General features: G+C 37.3%; 2 protein-coding genes across 2 annotated transcripts in view; both read left to right on the forward strand.

The window, feature by feature from the left end:
* The first annotated feature begins 1,341 nt into the window (after positions 1-1,341).
* Positions 1,342-7,724, forward strand: LOC131771621 (uncharacterized). Its single transcript, XM_059087463.2, has 7 exons — positions 1,342-1,838; positions 3,025-3,116; positions 3,454-3,486; positions 4,858-4,920; positions 5,115-5,222; positions 5,689-5,868; positions 7,042-7,724. The coding sequence occupies exons 1-7, from the start codon at positions 1,475-1,477 to the stop codon at positions 7,210-7,212; spliced, it is 1,011 nt and encodes a 336-aa protein (XP_058943446.2). The 5' UTR covers positions 1,342-1,474; the 3' UTR covers positions 7,213-7,724.
* A 6,603-nt stretch (positions 7,725-14,327) lies between these two features.
* The window catches only part of LOC131771651 (uncharacterized), an 8,190-nt gene continuing 1,385 nt past the window's right edge, over positions 14,328-21,132 (forward strand). Inside the window, exons 1-4 of the mRNA XM_059087513.2 lie at positions 14,328-14,761; positions 18,303-18,412; positions 19,277-19,594; positions 20,224-21,132. The exon at positions 20,224-21,132 is cut by the window's right edge and continues 1,385 nt beyond it. Coding sequence (XP_058943496.1) covers positions 14,425-14,761; positions 18,303-18,412; positions 19,277-19,594; positions 20,224-20,394 — 936 coding nt within the window. The 5' untranslated portion in view covers positions 14,328-14,424 and the 3' untranslated portion in view covers positions 20,395-21,132. The remainder of the gene's footprint in view (positions 14,762-18,302; positions 18,413-19,276; positions 19,595-20,223) is intronic.

Genomic DNA, 21,132 nt, shown 5'->3' on the forward strand with positions numbered 1-21,132 from the left:
TAACGTTCCGACACGCTGGCAGACCGGAAAGAGCCACTTATTGAAAAGGTGTATGAACTGACTGTGTGCGCGGAATGTAATTATTAATAATTCGTTTTGAAAGAGGGAGGTAATTGATTTAAATTTTAAGAGAAGTGATTTTAAAGAAACAGATATCATTGATGATATCTATGTACGATGCGAAATGTCGGGAGGCAACTGCTCTAATGGCCATTAGCCCCGTTGGCAAATGATATAGGATGCTAATTTGATGACCTTAAATCAAACGGTGTAATATTCAAGGCTTGTGCGGAACGTCATTGAGACAATTGTTGTGTCTGTGCAAGTAACCTCTGCAAGGCACAAAAGTTCTGTAATTAAACATAGCGAAGTTTTGTTGCTTTTATTTACTTCCCTCTGCGATAGACCACGAAGGCCGGTGCCAATTTTTCAAGCAATGTGATGAAAAACTAAAACCACTCACGTATTTTCTTGTATCTTTGGCAGTTTGCTGGTTTTCATTCTGAGTTGCTTTCCTTTTAGTGATATTTTCTCCTCCTTGTGATTTGCATTTATGTTGCTTTTTTACTGTGGTTTTACAAAACAAAACTAAAAACGCTCTAATTGATCTATTCTGTAATTCGGCCAGGGAATCAAGACGCGAGCAGCGAGTTTATAATTTAATAACGATCGACGAGTAACGGAATATTACAAGTGAGGGTGACTTATTTAGAAAGGTTTGCAACTTTTTAAGCCTTAAGTTGGAAAACAAAAACCATCCATTTGTCGGTTCCAACGAACAATTTTGGTGGAAAAATCAGTTACCACCTCTTTAGTTGTACTTTGTACGTATTCTAATCACAACGAAACGATCGGTGTCGCGATTGCATGACTTGATTGCATGACCAGGATATAAACAAAAGGTTAGTCCACATGTTTCCAACTCTGGAAGAGAGAGAGAGCGCGTTACCAGAAAGGTAAGGGAAAGGAGCTGGAAAAGACCAGCATATTTAGAGTACATTATAACTACTTATGTCCGAAAGTCGTCTGTTCTTGAAGTTTTGTATTTAAAAAAAGAAAAACATAGATAACCCGAAGTCCCGCGGTCATGATTCATTATTTATTGTGCCGTTCGAACACGTTAATCCGAACATTTTTAATCAATATTTACAGAGACAGAGCTAAAATGAAAAACTACCAATCAACTACCAATCAGTTGTCTTTGCCCTGCACCCGGACATTCTTGGAAGCCTCCGGAACGGCCTCGATTATTTTAACCTATAAAGGAGACTAAATTATTTCATGTATCTATCGGCCAATTCCCAAAATCATGAATGTTCTTATATTTTCGTGTCTCCTAGAGGTCAATGATATCTGTTACAGAGGGTTGTGGACAAGCTTTGAGTCTATATTATGTTTCAATACTACGTGCGAAGGTACCTGAAATCTCTCTATAATTCGAAAAACACACAGCATCGCTTACTAGCTTCTGAAAATGAATAGATCGCCTCGTGGAAGAGAAAATTTTTATCTCGAAATGGAATCAGCTAGAAACGATACTCAAGCAGAAATGTACCATGATGTAGTTGGCGCGATTTCATCAAAGCCAAAGAGCTCTGAGAAAATTCTGTTGGGGGGAGATGAAAGGCAAACAGGAACTACAGAGAGTACCATTCAAGTTCTAAATTATGCCCTGCATTCACAAGCTGCTGTGGTGCGTCGTCTTCTGTGCATTTCGGTCGCTGTTGTTACTGTTGCTTTCCTGACAGCGGTCGCCACTTTGGTATTAGCTTTATTCTTGATGTTACATGGAACAAACAACATGGCGGTGTCATCAAACAATGACGACCCTTTGCAAGGTGAGCAGACTACCAGGAGAAGTTTTTTTTCAATGTACAGATTACTGCATGAAAATTAAGTTGTGCGCGTAAAGAGCAAACCAATTTTAAGCTGAAGAAGGGAGTAATAAGGTTTCCTCTCCTAAACGATTATACTTGTGAATTATTCTTAAAAATTATGCTTGAATTTAATGATCACTGGGAAACTGAGTTGATTCCGAGAGAAAATGATGATTTAAACAGTTGAGTTTATGAGTATTTTAATTTTCAAATGGTGTTTAAAAGAAGGAAATTACAATGAATGTTTATTTCAGATTCGTGCAAAAGGTTTGAAACATAAGGTATTTGTCTTACGTTTTCATAAAACATAATAGTGATTGGACTCAAAGTATATCGGCCCTGGCATGTCATGCAAATAGAAACACGAGACTTCCGTACAAAAGCTTCTTAAGCCAACAACTCACTCAAAAGCCGACCCAGAAAAATGCATGAAAGTAATGATTATAAACTTCTTGAAAGTCCTTCCATCTGCTACTGAGGAGAAAGAGACTACTAGAGTATTTTCAAAGAAAACTGTGGAATTTTGTATCGGAAGGTTTCTGGGCCCACAATATTAGGAATTACTGATCAATGATACGCACGGCCATAAATTGTTTTCCCCAACTTTCCGGGAAATAAAGAGACCGCGACACTTAGTAAGGGAAGGGTGACCCTTGACGGAATTTTATTTTCCCGACTAGTGACACGCAGTTTACTGGGGGCATGTCACACGTGAACTTGGTTATGCGGATTCCGCCCTACGAATAACAAAAAAACTCAGTAGTGAGCTCGGCCAACATCAGGTCAGCGCCGATGATGAAGTTTCACCTGGATAAATAGAACGAGGAGAATGCCAAATTTTGAAACCGAAATGAATTATAGAAAGAAGTTGTTGGGCTTATCACGAATGAGCTGCAATATACAGGACTTGTGTCACATTTCAATCAACTCAACATTAAGTCTCTGTGGCTCTGCGGAAGAGTTCTTAAGGTCAGAGGATTGAATCCTAGTGGAGGACCCACACTTTTCCCTTTGTCCCACGCTCTTGACAAGACAAATACAACAACAACAACTGTAACATCGTTTATTAGAGAGAATGTCATTTAGCAACTCGGGACTCATCATTCATGATCCAGTCAACGTTATAAGTAACCTGCATTCTTTTTAGAGTCGAAGCTATCACGGTCGAAATTTGAGGCTGACCTAAAGGCAGTGAAGCAGAACATCTCCACAATTCAGTCACGCGCTGCTGATAAAGCGGTGGGTAGCTATCACAGCCAAGGCTTATCAATCTGGCTTATATTTTTATGTAATGTTATATTCGTAGGAGACGTGGTTCATCACGTGACTAAGTATAAAAAGTCAGTGAATTCCAATATTATTCAGCGAAAGAATGTTTACGGATTTATCCGTTGTCAACCATTGAGAACTGATTTATTTGTTTCAGCCAGAAGGATAATCTTGCTTACGAGGGTGATTTTAAAGTATGTTGCATCGAGAATATTGGTAAAAGGGAGAAGCTAAAACGTTAGCACCTTTAAGTACTTTTTAATCTTCACCCATTTTTGTTTGATTAAGAACGCCTCTTTTATTTCAGTTTGCCGGGGAACTCGAGAAACTGAAAGCAAAGGTGAGTGTTGTTTGTTTTCTTTTCCTCCCCAACAGTGTTTCAAAGTTTCGATAAATAAAGAAGTGTACCTAATAAGAGAGTTACTTCAAAGCAAACTCTCGCTAAATATGACATCATGCATGTATGTTCTAGAACGAAAGCCTTTTTGTAGTTCCCTACCCAGATTTCCCTTGGGTTTAGCCTCAAATCGCCCGAGTTTGTTTGTTGCTTTTCCTTTTTTTTTTCTTTGTGTTTTTTGGTTTTGTTGCTGTATTTTTGCAGATCATAATTTTTTCAAGTTGTTAATTATATTTTTGATTATATTATATTTTTGTATTTTTGCCATACTTAACTTGTTTCAGCGTCGCTGAAATTAAACTTAAGTTTCCCAGTTCATTACTAGTCTCTGCCATTTTTATATCGGTATTTCATGTCGTAAACAACATCGCCTAATTATTTGCGTACCTTTTCTTATTCTCTCGTCACACCCATAGTCTTTTTTTTTTCTTTTTTTTCCTTTTTGATACCAAGATAGTTTTATTCAATTTTACTCTGACTACCAAAGCACATTTTCCCGTTATAAACCCACTCATGATGTTGGGAGAAAACGAGAAAAGCTTCAAATTATTGAAATTCGGTCCCTTTATAAACGCGTTTTAAAAAGGTACCAAATTTCATTTTGTTTCATGGCTGTCAGAAAAGAAAACTTTTGTACCTTTATCAGCCGTTTAGCGAGATTTGTTCGCGCTATTTCACATAAATCGCGAGGCAAAGGCGATCTTTCAGCTCTGTTGTATTTGGCAATTTCATCAATCATCACGGAAAGATAAAAACACAGGTCTGGAGAGCGGTTTGACCAATCGCATAATAAGAACTATGCGCAGCAATGTTCGGAATAATTATATAGCCGGTGCTAAATAGAGAATCTTGAATTTTGAATCCAAAAGTATCATTAAATGATTTTTGTCACAAGATTTTGAATAATATTATAATGTCATGTCATGATATCTAAATGTTAAAGGTAATTTAGAAAAGAAAAAATCGTGCCATTCCAGAAATTAAAACATGTTTGGCATATTAAAATATTCTTATTTATACAAAACAGAGTATTAACTTTACCTATAGGTTATATGATACATACACTTAAAATTGTATTCAAAACATTTCATATCTGCTTGGTAGTAAAATGTCATTATCATCATGGGCGTCAATATTATAATAATTTCTATCATCATCATAACAACAATCACAATTATAATTGAAGGAGCTAAATTATTGTTACAAAGCCTTTCCGTACAATTATATATTTATAACTACTTCATCCTTTTTTTCGCTTTTTGACCATGCTCACAGAAAAAATAACTTAAGGTTTATTGCATTATTCAATTGCAGATTAGTGAGATCGGAGAGAAGGTTACAAATTTGGACAAGGGTAACATCTCAGATAATGTCCAGGTACATTACGAGTATCAATAATAGGAGAAAAGAGGCAATTTTTCGCACCAACAAGATCTATTGCGCGTACACAATACATTCTTGATTTGTAAAAGAAAACCAAGCAATGTCGCAATGTAGCAATCTACCTAAACAATGTTGTTTCTTGAGTTTAATATTTTGTCTTTCATTGTTTTCTCTTTTTCTGCCCATAGAAACAAGATGAGGCAAAGCTCGACTTGGCGATTGTAAAATCAGTGAATGCCACTGTAACTGGAAAGCTGAGAGACGTTCAGCAAGACATAACCAGGCTAGAGCAAATGGTAAGTTGATTGACGACCGGAGAAAATAATGGGTCTTATTTTCTCTTGGTAATGGCCAATTCTTTATTGGGGTACCACAATAGAAGTTGATCATCTGGGTGTAAATTTACAGTATAACTTGTCACGCTTTTAACTTTAAATACACATAGGTCATTTCCGCGCAGCCTCAGCAAAAGTCCTACGACGTTAGAAATAACAATAAGGCTATTATTATTAAGGCTTGTTATGTTTAAGGCGAGAAGTTAGTTCAAGAAAATAGAACATTTCTCGATACGACGTTGTTTGCAATAAGTACACAAACACTGACTGCCACTGGCTGACTCATAGTATTGATATAAAGACATTTTGAAGCAGCTTTACAAAATTTCATGAAAATTATCATAAAAAAAGAGATTTGTATGTATTGAATTCCCACAAGAGATGTACATATAGAAAATAAACATTGTACAATGTCTCTTTGCTTCAGGTAATAAAAATAAGCAAAGATCCCGGACCGAGGGGACCACGTGGATTCAATGGTACAAACGGTCTTCCTGGACGACCCGGATATAGCAATTGGACACTCTGTTCTTACAACCACCAAGCCAGTGCTGGTGTATCTCCATCAGTCTATGCAAATCAAGAGGTGCAAATAACTGAACCAAATGTAAGTCACACTCTTTCAACCATAAACCACCTTGGGCTTAGAGAAAAGTGGCCTTTGTAGAGTGGTAGAGAAGTAATGATACCATAAAACGCCCACTTTCCGCAAGTCAAAAATTAAAAAAATTTTTTAAATGTTTTGAAATATATAAAAGAATAGTTTCCTATACCAACATTAGCGAAACATAGAATTAGACAAGAAACATTTTGTTCTCTCTGCAGTGAAATGAAAGTGTGATAACTTTTTTTTTTTTTTTTCGTAATTGTAACTTTTTGAGATTTATTCGTTTCAACAGCGATGTATTTGCAATTAAAATCCATCTAATATTTTAGCTCATGCGCGAGTTTGGTCTTAGGGCATCACGTGATCGAATATGCCCCGGAGAATAACTGGAAAATTTCCAAGGATGTACTCCCAGTGATATTCTTCGATTTTGAAACATGGCGTCTAATACGAAAACACCGCGCGTTTAAAATTTAACACTAGATGAAAGAGCGTTTAGCTTCTGTTACAGAAGAAGGGATACACTTGTTTGTTCATAGAGTCGTACCTGAGAACACTGAAAAGTAAACTTCCCACACTGTTCATAAACTTTTTTCCTACGCGTTGAAACAAACATTTGAAAGATAATAAACGCAATAGCCTCCAGCAAAAATGTGCGCGTTTATTTCTCCTTGGGCATTTCCTGTTGAGCTTTGCTCTCGGAAGACTGTTCGCATCTCAGAACAGGGATAATGTCCGTGGAATAATATCCACGTGCTTCATTTTGTGTCGAATGAAAACGACTGACTACTCTAATATTGCTAGAATTACTAAGAGTTCTCTGAGTTCTTCGGTTTCGGATTTTTCAATTGAAGTATATAACCAGACACATCTAAGTCTTTCCAGGTGTGCGTTGAAGCAAAATCGAGGAAATCCTTAACCTTAACCCTTACCCTTATGCAGTTTCAGCTTTTAATTCAAATGAAATTTGCTTCGACAAAGGCATGAGGGATGCATTTAAAATTCTTTGAAAACTTCATCCCTTCACAAAATAATTGTTTTTTTCCGTGTCTTAAAACTACTTTTAAAAGCCGCCATTTGAAAAGGTTACGGGCTAAGTTAGAACTAAAATCTGTACGAAAAAGTTTGACGAAACTAAAGCGTTAAAGGATTTTTTTTTTCCTTTTCTTGCAGGGTAAAAAGTTTTTGGGTGTTACCTGTGACACCAATGACGCAAAATTTGTGCAGATGACGAGCACTACCTCTAAATACAGTATAAATTACAAATGCACATGCACTGAAACTTTACGGAGTGGGTTCTTAAAAATGTACTGCTACCTACACTACTGGGAATGCCCAACTTAAATAAGACAGGGGTAAATGTGCCATGAATATTCGCTTTTAATCGTAGTTAGTTAAAAGAAGGGGTAAGTCTATCATTTTACGTCAACACAGCCATGTCCTTTTAAGCTTTGCGATGGAAGATTAACTCACTCGATTCAATATTACGACATTGTCAATCATTTAAGCCAAAGCTGATCTGGTGTTTGATTGGCACGATACTGCATATGCATGCGATGCGCAGAAAGTCAAAACCCTCTTGCGGCGCTGAGCTTTTTGAAGAACATAGTCGTTCAATCTATTTTCTACCAAAGAGATTCAGGTGATAATTATAAGCAAGGAGAAATATTCAATTGAAAAATCGCCGCATGGAATGAGGTATGTTGAAATAGACGCCAGCGGTGTAAATCTATTTTCGCATTTCGCTTAGCTGATGCAATCCTCCCTAAAAATAACTGATTTTACGAGTAAATGTAAAATGACATGAAATAAAACACATTGTATGAGGAAAAATCTTGGGTCAACCATGTTTTTGCTCTTAGGTGAAATGCTATCTCATCTCAGTCTCTGAAAGATATGTTTCCTTGAGGAAATTCCAAAACAGTGTGCTTCTCTGCATGGTGCTATATGAGAATTATAATTCAAATAAAGCACGTAAAAGGTTGACACTCTTAGGTCAGAAAAAGAAGAAAAAAAAAGTTTCATCATTTTACCTAAGGTTTTACGGACGGAATCATGTCATAATGGAATGCTGTATTGCTGCAATAGAAAATGTAAGCATCTATCAGCCGAAAAATGTCGCGGAAACCACAGTAAACTAATAATTTACGCTTAAAGATATGCCGTAACGAAACTTTCTCAAATGAAGAAGGCCGAGAATGTTTGTAAGCAAAGGGACAGAGAATTGCGACTTAAGGGAAGTCATCGAAGAAAGAAATGATATCAGATGCAATTATTGCATGTCTACGATTGCTATTGGGGAACTCTTTGAACTCTAATTAATATGCTGATGAGCGACAAGAAGACTCATGATTTTGTGATGGCGGAATTCCTTTAAACTGATTTCTTTCACTGTAAAGCTTGCTTAGGGTCAATAGTATTAGCCGTCGGGATGATTTCCTCGTTACAGGGATACATTATCGGGCATTGATATGACTTAGCGCGGAAATGGCTCGGTGATCACAGTTTTCTACTGTCGGGACGCTGTTATAAAAAACATTGCAAAATTTATGATTTTTATTAAGAATTTTAAGAAGTTTGTTCTATGAAATTACTTATCCAACGATTAAATAATTTTTACTGATCTAGTAACGAGTATCCCATGCGTTAGGCATGCATAGGCAAACCAATAGCCTACGTGTAGCCGTACTCTCCCCCCCCCCCTCCTTTTTCTCACCCAAGGTGAAACGGAGGCGAGGGAACGTCTACGCAAACCTGTTCCCTCGCTTCCATTTCACCTTCACCTTTTGGGGAGGGGGGGAGCGTAGCTTGCAACCGACTGCGAGTAAAAAGAACTATCGACAGGATAAGATTTCAAGAAGTTATTAAAAAAAACCCTTAACAATGCTTGGCAATGAATGCTGATAACAGAAAATAGTTGAGCACACACCGAGCCACGCCATGGAAAATATACCTTTCTGAAAATTTGTTTAATATAATGTTCCTTGTGAATTTTTAGCCGAACAGCCCTAGTAAGGACTTAAGTAGCCGGGACGAAAACGCCAAGGAAGAAGTCGATTAAGAAATAAATTTATATTTTTAATTAGAGTTTACAATTGGACGAACGTGCGTTTATCGCAACAAACTGCGCTGCGCCTCAACTTTAATAAAACGTATATGATCAACAATGAGCCGAGTTCTAACTAGAAACTTAAATAAATTTGCCGTCGAGATTTCCGTTCTCAAACCACGCAAATTATGGAGATTTTACGTTGTTGTTTGCCCAGGACAACTAAGAAAAGTACAAAGGTCTAAAACGCTCGTGCTGAGCTATTGTTGCACCTATTAGATCTCCTTTACTTTTTTGTCACGTCCTCGTTGCCTTCACCGTTGTGGTTTGCTAAAGGTACCTATAAGTGAACGAAAACTGAAGCTTCCATAGATCTGAATGAGATTATGGAAAATCCATCTCTCAATATCATTTGGATTAGTCGAGAACGTTATTTGAGATGTGGTGTGCTATTTTAGGGCCGGATGGATTGGAATGCCAATGTGGTTTACACCCCTTCCTACCCTTATTTGTAACATAAACAAAATATGGTGAGATAATAATTACACAGCAATCTTCCTAAGTGATTTTAATGCAAACAGGAACCTATGTGGTTTGTAACATCAGGATGTGTGGAATAACAAGGTAGTTACATCTTTGAAGAACTTGAATGTAACTCACACAAAATTATATTTTTTACAAGAACAAGTGCGTGCATAGTGCCCAAACCAGAAGCGTGTTTCTCGGTGGATGAAAACAGGACGTTGAGGATCATGACACTGGTATGAGGAATTCTTGCAAGTATGCGAAGTACAGGAAGCTATTAGGAACTTAGAAACACGATTGACATGTTTTACCGGGTACTTTGTGCATTATCATCATGATATTGCACTTTTATTTGTAGTTCTGCACGTGCCCAGTTCTCAGATGATTGAATTAAATAAATAAACGAATTAATATTTTAGCGCGTGATTAAGGAAAACAGCTACACCAGATAAACACATACAACACAATACAGCTTCAAAATGTTTTGGTTTGATGCCAAAAAGTGTTGTTGCCATCTTTAACGCTTCAGAATTATTTCAAAATAAAAATGAAAATATGGCATGGGCGAAAAATGCCTTTCTCAATTAAGAATAAGTGCGCTTTGGAGAAAGGCAAAAAAGAAGAGGGAACTCAAATACAAGACTTCCTGCTACTTGTTATAAGGTTCAATTGATTTCCGCTTGAGTTCTAGCTTGGAATTCCCCACGTTATAATGTATTCAGAAGGATATGGAAAGCTAAAGTCAAATATTGGGTAAAACTTTAGAAGGAATCGTATTATAATAAAGAAGAAGTTAGGATTCATGTGATGATTTCGTAGGTCAACCTAACGGATAATGTCTAAATTTAGCAGAACCACAAAATAAACAAACAATTGTGGAAGGATACAGAAGCGCGGCGGAAAACACGTGCAGCCGTTTCCCTCTTCGAACTAGCGTCTGACATTTAAATAAACCCTCCGCAGAGTTAAGGATCAAAACATTCTTTCTTGTATTCGTTTAGAGACTCACCAAAAAGTAATCTCACTTCTATTTTCTTCACAACAAAACAAGCCTTGCACAGGATTTGCGTCGAGTGGGTCAACATGCGAATCAAAACAAACATGAACTGAATGCTTTTTTTTGCTGTATTGAATATAAAGAGGCGTGTCATTTTTTCGTGATTTGATAGTGAGTAAAACTGTTACACGTAGGCCTCGAGTAGGTCTGTATTTCTCAACTATAGGCCAACGGTAAGTTCCTGAAAATTAACTCACCGATACCCATGGAAAGACGGAATCGGTCAGATCACGAACCAACCGTAATCGTTTTTTCACCTGAAAGCTCTTTTAATCAAACTGTAAACGATAGTTATCTGCTCCTAGCGTTAACTTCTAAGAAACCGCAGGCCGAGGAAATAAGACCTCACGCATCGGACACGTTCTGTCGTCACGATATTGCCGGCGGGAGCCACAAGATCAATAAGTCTTCGTGAGAAATTGAATTTTTAATTTGAGACAGAGACAAATCAGGTACGATAGAAATTGGATTTTCATTGTATTCTCCTTTCCATTCTTTGCCCTATGTTCAAGATGCCGGGTCAGTTAAAGTCTGTTATCTCACGATTTTTATTTCAAATATTTTATGGGTATATTACATTTCAAGCCAACAAATAACTCTATTCACCGGTATTTTATGAAAGCATATGCATGGCTATTCTGAGAAGTGGCAACAATGGAATCTCGCCTTTAATTTTGTACCAAACATTATATTTTTTCAGCGCGAAGGCTTCTCATCGTTTAATCCTTTAATGATATTTTGTTAATCCAATATAACCTTTTTTTTATTCGTCTTGCGTGTTGGAACACAGTAACCTCAACCTCACATCTCTCACTCCTACGGTAGACCTTAGAACCTGAATGTACTACACTCGACCTAGCAATGAAATAACAAAACACAGGCAAAACAAAACCACTCTATTGCAGACAAGTGACACTGGAGAGAGTGAGAGAGAAATGTCCGTAGGAAGAGGGGGGCCGGAAAGTCCGTGACCCACACTTTTTTTTTGGTAAAAACGAAGAAGCGGACAAATGAGCTGGCACCATTTGCACGGTTCCTTGTGTTAGATGAAATTTAATCCTTGTTTAGTCAGCATTCTATCCACTGCGATTCTTCGACCCAAAAAGACCATGTTTTCATCCCTTCGGTATACTTACAACTCAAAAAGAAATATGCGGGACGCGTCGCGTGAGATTTACGTTTGGTGATAAACTAGGTTGTAAAGCAAGAGGAGGGATTTGACTATTATCAGTTCGTTTAGAGGTGTTAAAGACTTTTGGCTTATCAGAGCTTTCAGATACTAGTAATAACATACTGATAACTGGGATGGAGTACATAAAACATGATTGGTTCCAACCAACAAGTTCTCTTTATACCTACCCCGAAAACTTAAACAGATGTAAAGCGGCTTTTGCCGCTGTGCAGGGGCTGGTTTATCAACTGCTGTGAGATAAACTGAAAAGGTATTCTCTTGCATATTTTTATTCTCGAGACCGCTGCAGTCACCAGCTTTCTATGAATTAGAGTAGATCGAATCATTGCATAGAAATTATGTATGACGCTAGGCGAAGTTATACAATACACACGAAACTAATGAAATGAAGATGACATTCTTGTCAAAGATCTAACTGGTCCGACCCTTGAATAAAATAAAACATTGAAAAATTGCGTATTGTATTATTTTCGTTGTTGCTATCTACTTTTATCATATTTCTGAACATTATTTCGTTTTTTTTTTTTTTTTCATTCGCGGCTGATACTTACTTTCTAAAAACAAAAACAGAAACAAACAAAACATAAACAAAAACAAAAAAAGCAAGAAGAGGAGGACAAAGAAAAAGAAAGAAATTGAGTGCATAGTCAAGAGTCCAAGGTCCAGGGTGCAGCGTCCGGTTAAAGTGGTGGACTATGCCTCGTACATGAGATAATCAGCAGGATAAATTGTAACATGAAGCTTTTCTTTTTAAAACACTGCATGCAATGGAAGGGTACAGTAATGTAAAAACACTGAGCAAAATCCAAACTATTATGCGTGAATTTGAACTGGTTTAACATCTTGAAAAGGAAGTCGCAAAGGGCACAGACCATATTAGATTAGACACTATTATGTAAAATATGAAATTCTCCACTAAGATTACCGTGAAGCATAGAGAATCGTACGGATAGTCTTCAACATGCTTTGCTCGAAAAACATTTCTATACTAATCATCTTCCATTTCATTCCATTTCGTGTGACTCGAATCGTTGGAAACTGTGAAATATTTCCTCTCTGTGTCAGATTATATTCTGCTACTTAAAAAGATAAGAGCTCCAACCGAGAAAAGAGACACTAAATATTGCAGGAATCGGTAAAGCACTAATCAAAACTCTCAGAAAATGTTTATGCTACGCGTTTGATTATATTTCTATTTTTTCTTTGAATTTAATTCAAATTAAAACCATATCTGTTTGTACAGATATTCCATTAATGTTTTCGCCCTGTAAGAGATCCTCAGACAAATCAAATGAGTAATCTGTCAACAGTGACAAGGAAATGGACTTTTGATTACCGGATGTGGACACTTTCGTGGAATGGGATCAGATCCAACGACAAATAGTCAGAATATGTTCAAAGTTCCGAAAGTGTCGTACTTGAAAAGTCAGGTTTGAAACAAAAATAAACGCTCTTTTACGGCGCTAACACACTCCCCCGTGACCTACCAGGATTTGTAGTCCATTTATCGGGATATCAGCTTCTATTTAAAGTGTTTTGAAATTCTCATTGATCGTCACCAAAGGGCTTAGTCTTTATCGTATTAAGCTATCCTCAAATTTTGTAAGCAGAGGTTCACCAAAGGGCCATCCGAAGGTTCTGCCCAGCACACTTTTTAATCAGGTCTATTGAACCCACAATGTCTATATGCGGATTCGCTCACGCAAACACTTCACTGAGCATTTGTGTAACAATCGATTGATCCGCACCATTTGTTGCATTTATCCTAAAACAATTAACTCTTCAACTCCCAGGAGTGACCAAGACAGAATTTCTCCTTACAATATCAATACAATGTCAAGAAGACGAGTGATAAGAATAAAAGAAAAAAAAACATCAGTTGGGCAAGTATTAGTTGATCTAATACCAAACTCTCCAGGAATCTAGGCGGATTAGCAAAGAAAAGAGCTAAGAAACAAGGGTTAGTGTTAACGGTAAAGAGGAGTTCTTGGAATTCGATGGAGGTCCAACTAAATTGTTGTTTAAAATTGTCGTTGATTCAGTCGTTGCTTTACTCCGATGTAACCACATCATACAAACATGACTTCATTCAAAATTGATAGAAAGCATAAAATTCTGGGAAAAAGAAAAAAAAAAGTACCACAGCGTGACTCGAAAACACGATTACATGTTTTAAATGACAAAACATATCTCAGAGTGACTGCTCCTCCAAGTAGATAAAGGATGGTAAATCTTCCTTTTATCGATGAATTAAACATTAGCAGAAGTGTTTAGATAAAAATAAAAAAACCAGCAGAAGGAAGACTCGTGGGAAAGATGTACGTCATGTGACTGAGGAATTCAACGTTGAAGCTTCAAATAACGAGACTCCACCATAAGCTTTGAAATCCCTAGAACTAGAGGAAATGACCAATTCTTCGTCATGCACGGTATACCGCGGGCCCCTTCAACTAGGGATTTTAACACTGACCTCTCAAGGACTTTTATGATTATCGATAACTAGAAATGCACGCAAAATAATTTTCCTGCCAAGTGATTTAAAAGTGCCAGTTAAACCTGTTGGAGAGGAAAAGCCACTCATGCTTTGTTTACATTCTGTCATTCGGCACACACCTAATTGATTGACCTACAGGGCGGGAATGTAGTGTCTAACTACGCCGTAGTCGCGCGATCTCTTTTTCCAGATTAGTAACACAGTCGAGCAAGTAACAGTCGCGATTTTGATGAGCTAATATGAATAAAGAAAGAGCTGAAAATGATTACGGGTCTCACGCGGCCCTCGCTCCCTCTAAAGAGAATTATTACTCGACAATCAAACAAGATTTTCTGAATATTACAGCCCTGTCGATGAGTAGCAGCAGTCTTTATGACACTGGCGACAAGAGTTGGTCCAGGCCGAAGGATTTCCACTTGGAACCGATGTACATCGATGTGCTTGAGAGATCCACTCCCAGAAAGTCTTCTCGCAAGATGAAATGTCTCGTGACGTGGATGATAATTCTAACATTGATGTCACTAGCCTCTTTGGCGTTCACAGCATTTATCTTTTACACTGCTAGTTTTAGTAACGGTAAGAGATTTTTATGTTTAGAAGTAAGGATATAAAATATTGAAATACAAGCCATGAAATACTACAGAGAACTCAAGATATATCTACAAATCCTTAACAATGAGCTGATTCTTTTCAGAGAAAACAATACTTCTATTTTAATATTGCATACGTATCACCCATTAAGACTATTAAGCAACTTCTGCTTGTCCACTTTTCAACAAAACGAACTTCGTTTTCATTAGTATTGCAATATCATTTACTACAGCTTATTCCTTTATTTCCTACGTTTAATTTTTTTAACTCGCTTTAGGGGGGCCGGCTTTGAAACAGCAATATTTAGAAAAACGAGATGGAAATGTAAATCCAGTTTTTCTGGATCAAGATTAAGCTGGTAAGTCCGGCACGTGATTAGTCACGCAATAAAGAATTTGGCTACATGATTCGATCTCAAAGCGAAACATTTCCCGAACAATCTTTCTCTTCAAAAGGGAGACTGAAATCCAACCCTTTTTTTGTCTTTTTACAGCAGTCTCTTTTTTTTTTAATCTTGCTAGCAGAAGAATGAAATCAAATTCAGAGGCTGTATTTGTTTACCCAGGCTGTGACACGGATGCAGTTATTTTTGCTGTAGTATGTCTAATACAGCGGGAGATATCATGTTAAGAAAAAAAAACCAAAAGACCAAAAAACAAAACAAAAGAGCAAAATAAAACAAAACAAGACAAAACAAAGCGAAACAACAACATCAGTTTCGTACGGAGCATCGCCAAAATATCCTCACACTAAAAAGTATTAAACAAACTATCGACAAGAAAGATATTAAAAGCTATACGCACGTTCCCATCTGGAGAGAGTGCGACAAGCCAAGCGAACTCCGTCCCTATCTTCTTACATGGTTCTTTTATTAACACAGATTCATCTTTTCCTTTTACAGCCGTAACCTTAAAATACTGTTATCGACTGTCTAGGTTTTTTTTTCACAGACGTTATTGTATTTTACATTCATATCACATTCATGCGGCAAAAACAAAAGAAGCTTACAACTGAGAAGCACGAAGTCATGTGACAACGCTAGGTACAAACTGGTAATATGACCATCAAAAGCTCATAAGATAACACTAAGGATTACATGTATTAATATAAGTCAAGTATACGATTGTTATTGAAAAGCAACAGATTGAATTTGGCCATTTCGTTCAGTTCGGCTTTGTATCTCCTTATTTACTCAAACCTGATGATTCCGGCTTTTCCCTTTGTCGGCATTTTTTTCGGATTCAAAAAATACAGTTGTTCTTTGTATTTTTCTTTTGTCTTTTTCGTGATCGGTTGTTTCTAATACAAGGTTATTGCATTCTTTTAACACACAGACGATAAGATCAGATACATTACAAACCCCAAATTTAGGACTAAGACCCTCACCTTTTGAGGGCAAAGGAAATCTTACGGTGAAAATCGATGATACCGGCTTCTCAGCAACATCATGAGCTTGGCTCCTTCAATCATTTTACTCTCAGATAGTTTTACGTTCCACCGATTTTTTAATGGTTTGAAATCGAAGGCTGTTTATTCTATCGATCTCTCACCTGAAGAAAACACAAAGAGCGTCAACGCATCTTTGTCGTATAGAAAATTTACTGGAAGATAGGATAATACTGGATTAAAATGATAAATCACGGATTTAGGTATCCGTTGGACCCACTACAGGTAATTTATCAGGTTGGCTATCTTGAACTAAAAATGGTCTACATAACGAGAAAAATGTGACAGAAATCCCAATCGTGCAATAGCTCAGTTTCAACCATGTGAACTAATGTGCATTACTTTTTGGCTGTAAAATCAAAAAATTTCAAACAAATGCAATTTGACGAAGGAGAAGGAAGTGCTTTGAGAATGCTCAGTGTTGCTTCAAGGCGAATCACTGAAACTAAGTCGTGGCTTTTGCGCCGAAAATTATCCAATTTTAAATATTTTTAAATAGCGAACGATCGAACTGTTTGAAAGGCTTAGGCTCATTATAGTCATTTTATCATTTAATTGCGAAGGGAGAAAAGGGAACGCGCAAGTGGGAAATGAAACGAATTATTTCTTGTTTAGCACGCTGTAGGCATGGTGATATCCACGCTGACGTCAAATTACCGACGCCAATGGTCTCCAAGAGTACTGGGCTAACCTACTTCCATCAAATTTAATCATTAGCAAACAGAGGGTGCAACGGCCTGTACTCGGTACAACAATGTGTAGCAATATTTGATAATAAAGAATGACGTATAATTCATTTTAACCTCAACCTTTTCGGGACACATTACAGTTTTAGCTGCTTATATTTATTCGGCATTAATAAGTTTTTTTTTTTGGTACAACTACTCAGCCGACAAGCATTAATTCCGCAAATAGAAAAGTGAAGAAATGCATGGTAAATGGAAAACGATAGGAGTTTTCCGGCCCAAAATCAGAATAAGTATCTATTATTTCCAACCGGTAATAGGTCATAGTAATGTACATGAAAAAGACTACAAATCGCATTCAAAGACTACAAATCGCACTTGCCCTACGGGCTCGTGCAATTTTGTTATCATTGAAAAATTTACTCGTGCTTGTTACCACTAAATTGCAAGAGAAATCATAAATATCCAGCAGACCGAAAAATCAGTGCTTTTTTTTTTCAATAAGCCGGCCTATACTTTGGGAAAAAAACAAACTGTACCATGGCGAAAACTCAGTCTTGCTGGGGTAAGTTCATTCCTAGTGAGCGATTTATTACCAATGCTGCAAAATATTAGACTCCCCCACCCCCACCTTACTCCTTATTTTTTAGTGTCCCTCACCCCCTTGGTACAGATTTCTTTCTCATCCCAGCCTTCTGCTGCCATTAAAATCAAAGATGGCGGTCGTGATTTTCGCTAAGAAAATACCGAGCACTCGCTCGCCAAATTACGCCTACTCTACAGGCTACGTTCGGCAAGACTCAAATGTATTGTGCCGTTTTTAAAAACTTTTTGGTTTTCCAGAGAGATACCTTTCAAAATTTTGCGAGCACAAATGGTACAAACTTATTGGCATGCCATAGGTGAAAATGTCTTAGCGCGTAAATGGTCCTAAGTTGTGTCAAAGGCCTGTTGCAAGCTTTCCGCATGCGGCAAAGGTGTAGCGTGTTAATCGGCTCTTGGGCAAATTTAGAATGTGGCTCAACTAAAAATGTGTTTTTGTCCAACATAATATACTATCGTGAAACCATTAACGTTTTCAATTCGCCCCTTCTCCGTAAATGGTCTTAAGTTGTGTTTTAGACTTGTTGTAAGCTTATCGCATGCAGCAAAGCTAAGCTATAGCGTGTTAATCGGCCCTTAGGCAATTTTTGAATGTGGTTCAATTAAAAATGTGTTTTTGTCCAACATAATTCACTATCGTGAAACCATTAACGCTTTTCATCCGCCTCTTCTCCGTTCCTCTGTTCCGTTGACTCGTTGCCGCATACATACAGTAAGGTCGACGACCATAAAAAATGTTTCATCCAGTCAATCAATCTAATATTTGTGCGTGTATTCTTATACGATTGCAGGTGGAACGTTTCTGGGGGAAGTGAAACCCTCAAGGAGCCCGGTAGAAAATGAGATCATTGACAAAATCAATCAGCTCACCCAAAATGTGACGTTTCTACTAGAGAAACTGGTAAGAGAGGTGTCTTTTGTTGGTCAAAAACGCTCCTTGTGCGGGTGGATGTTTAGGATTTAGGGCAGAATTCATGCAGATCAGCTTAACGTATATGAATATTGATTTTTTTTCGGTAATCAGAAATAGAACTGTTCTATGTAGTTTGCAAAAGTATGTGATGGCAAAACATCAATAAACTGATAAACAATACAAAATATCGCATAAATAATCAAGAGAATATCATACATCATGAAAACAATAGATTGTGAGAACCGTATTAACAACAATGAACTACTCAACTCCTCACTGAAGTCGGGAACTCCTCTGGAAAGAAACTGAGCGATAAGTGCCTATTATAAATGCTTGAAATGTCGGCTTTTTGAAATCTTAGAGCAGTTATTACTTTCCCTTAATTAATCAACTTGATAGTTAATTTCCGGGTGATGCAGCTGTATATCATACTAAGATAACAAAGGAATTTTATTTGGAACATAATAATCTGGGCTAGGTGTTCAAAGTGGGGTTTAGTATAATTTTATATATAGCTAATCCAGGGTTAGTATGATTTCAGATCTGAAAGCTTTAAGAAAAAATTTACGATAATTCTTTTCGACTACAATTTGATGATTGGATGTTCTAAAACGAGTAGGGAACATTATCCGAAAAACGCTTTGAACGAAGGAATAAAGAAACCTGGATTAAAAGTTGGCCGTGCCTCATAACTGTCCAAAACGTTAAACTGCCGGGTGAAACCCTAAAAAAAATTAATAACAGCCTTCATTTTGGCGCGAAAATATGTCCGCGGACATTGCTTGTTTCGAGATGCGAACAGTTGATGGTCTATAATATAATTAGAAATGTACATTGCCCGTGCGATTTCAGGAAAACGTCAGCAAAATTCCAGGACCAAGAGGCGCACAAGGAAGGAACGGATCCGCCGGACCACAAGGTCCTCGTGGCTACAATGGCACTAATGGTAGCAATGGAGCACGTGGTGCACCCGGGTTACCTGGACTTCCAGGGAAACCGGGATTTAATGGAACCCGGGGTTTCAACGGAACAAGAGGTTCACGAGGCCCTCCGGGTGTTCCAGGTCCAAGAGGGATTGGAAACCTCAGCTCTTGTGTTCATGATTTTAAAAAGGAGAGTGCGACGCCTGGAATATCCGCCCAAAATGACGTGCAAGTAAGGGACGTATTGGTGAGTAAATCTAAGGTAAATCTGAGGTCGAGTTTGAATGAAAAATCAAGTGTCCAACATTTTTAAACGAAATGAGGACCCATACCAGTAGAAACAATAATTTTTATTTTGATCAGACTCAAATTTTCAATTAAGAAATTGGTCAAAAAAATTTCAAGGGCAATATCGAAAATGTTTATTAATGAGCATTTGGGAATATTTATACTTTCCCCTCTACGCATTTCTGACACTCTCAATACCACCGCTGTTCTCGTCTCCTTGCGAAAACATTTGCTGAAAAAAAAAAAAAAAAAACTACTGGGGCAAAAATGAGTTTAAAAAACTAAACTGAACAGAATACTTCCCTTTATGGCTCATGATTCATTCATTCATTCATCTATTCATTCATTCAGTCATATATTCATTAATCTCTATTTATTTAATTGTTAAATTATTACGATGACGTAGCGTTAGCGACACCGGTGACGACGATCAAGCCTTTTAGGGCGATCATGATGATGCTGTTAATGACGATGATTGCGCTTTTGATATCTAATTTATTGATTTAGTTGTGTTTGTGGTTTTTTTGTTTGTTTGTTTTGTTTTGTTTTTGTTTTTTATGGTTTTTGTTTTGTTTTGTGTTTTTTTAGGGCAAGAAGATTATCAGTGCTGTTTGCTCATCAAATGATGCCCTTACTTATGGTCTTTCCATCAAAAACGTAACCGAAGGTTACGTTTATAAATGCATATGCAGTGGATCTCGGAACTCTAATGCGAAAAGCATGATATGCAGAATTGATTATTGGTTATGTGAGCTTTGATGTTTTACCATTTGCATGATTATGACACGATATTTCCTTCTGAAAATGTGCTTCAGCTAGATCAGCAATAATAGATTCAAGACTGTTCAGCTTCACAAGTCAAAAACAATATTCAAGACATGAATTTTACACAATGATGCTAGTTGGCAGAAGTATTTCTATTCTGAACGAAGCCCAAACCTAAAGGCAGACTAAGTGATCACCACTGTCATGAAATTAATAAGCAAATTTAAAGTGAAAACGACAAAACCTGCAAATTAACAAAAGATATCCGTTTGTGTAATCGATTATATTTTGTTGACTAAGAAATTATTTGCCCAACGCTAGGAGAATAAGACATTTCTCGACAAAATATCTGTAAATTTCACTTACTAAATAATATTGACCCATTTCTTTCGCATCGAAAATCGCACGCGGACGTACACATTTCTTTATAAAAAACTGAAGTATTTCCCTTGGAAAGCTTTGTCTGAAGGACGTTTATGTCCAATGCGTCCTAACTTCATCGGACGAAATTAAAGTCCCAAAACAAGAAAATCCTTAACAAAACTAATGTTGTCACTTAATGTTAATAGGACCGAGTTGAGTCCAATTCGGTCTGTATTCATACGAGTGATTAAGTTGGACGACCGCGAAGCGGGAGTCCAATTTGTCACTCACGAGTATGCTTACAGACAGAATTGGACGACAAGAAGTCCTGTTACCAATTAATCATAACCGTTGCAATTTCCGAAAACA

The sequence above is a fragment of the Pocillopora verrucosa genome, chromosome 7, assembly GCF_036669915.1.
Source record: "Pocillopora verrucosa isolate sample1 chromosome 7, ASM3666991v2, whole genome shotgun sequence".
In the NCBI taxonomy this organism is placed as follows: Eukaryota; Metazoa; Cnidaria; class Anthozoa; order Scleractinia; family Pocilloporidae; genus Pocillopora; species Pocillopora verrucosa.

Coding starts and splice junctions, on each gene's coding strand:
- LOC131771621 (XM_059087463.2), top strand. CDS start 1,475: ATGAATAGATCGCCTCGTGGAAGAGAAAATTTTTATCTCGAAATGGAA. Junction 1,839..3,024: donor CAATGACGACCCTTTGCAAG/GTGAGCAGACTA, acceptor CATTCTTTTTAG/AGTCGAAGCTATCACGGTCG. Junction 4,921..5,114: donor ACATCTCAGATAATGTCCAG/GTACATTACGAG, acceptor TTCTGCCCATAG/AAACAAGATGAGGCAAAGCT.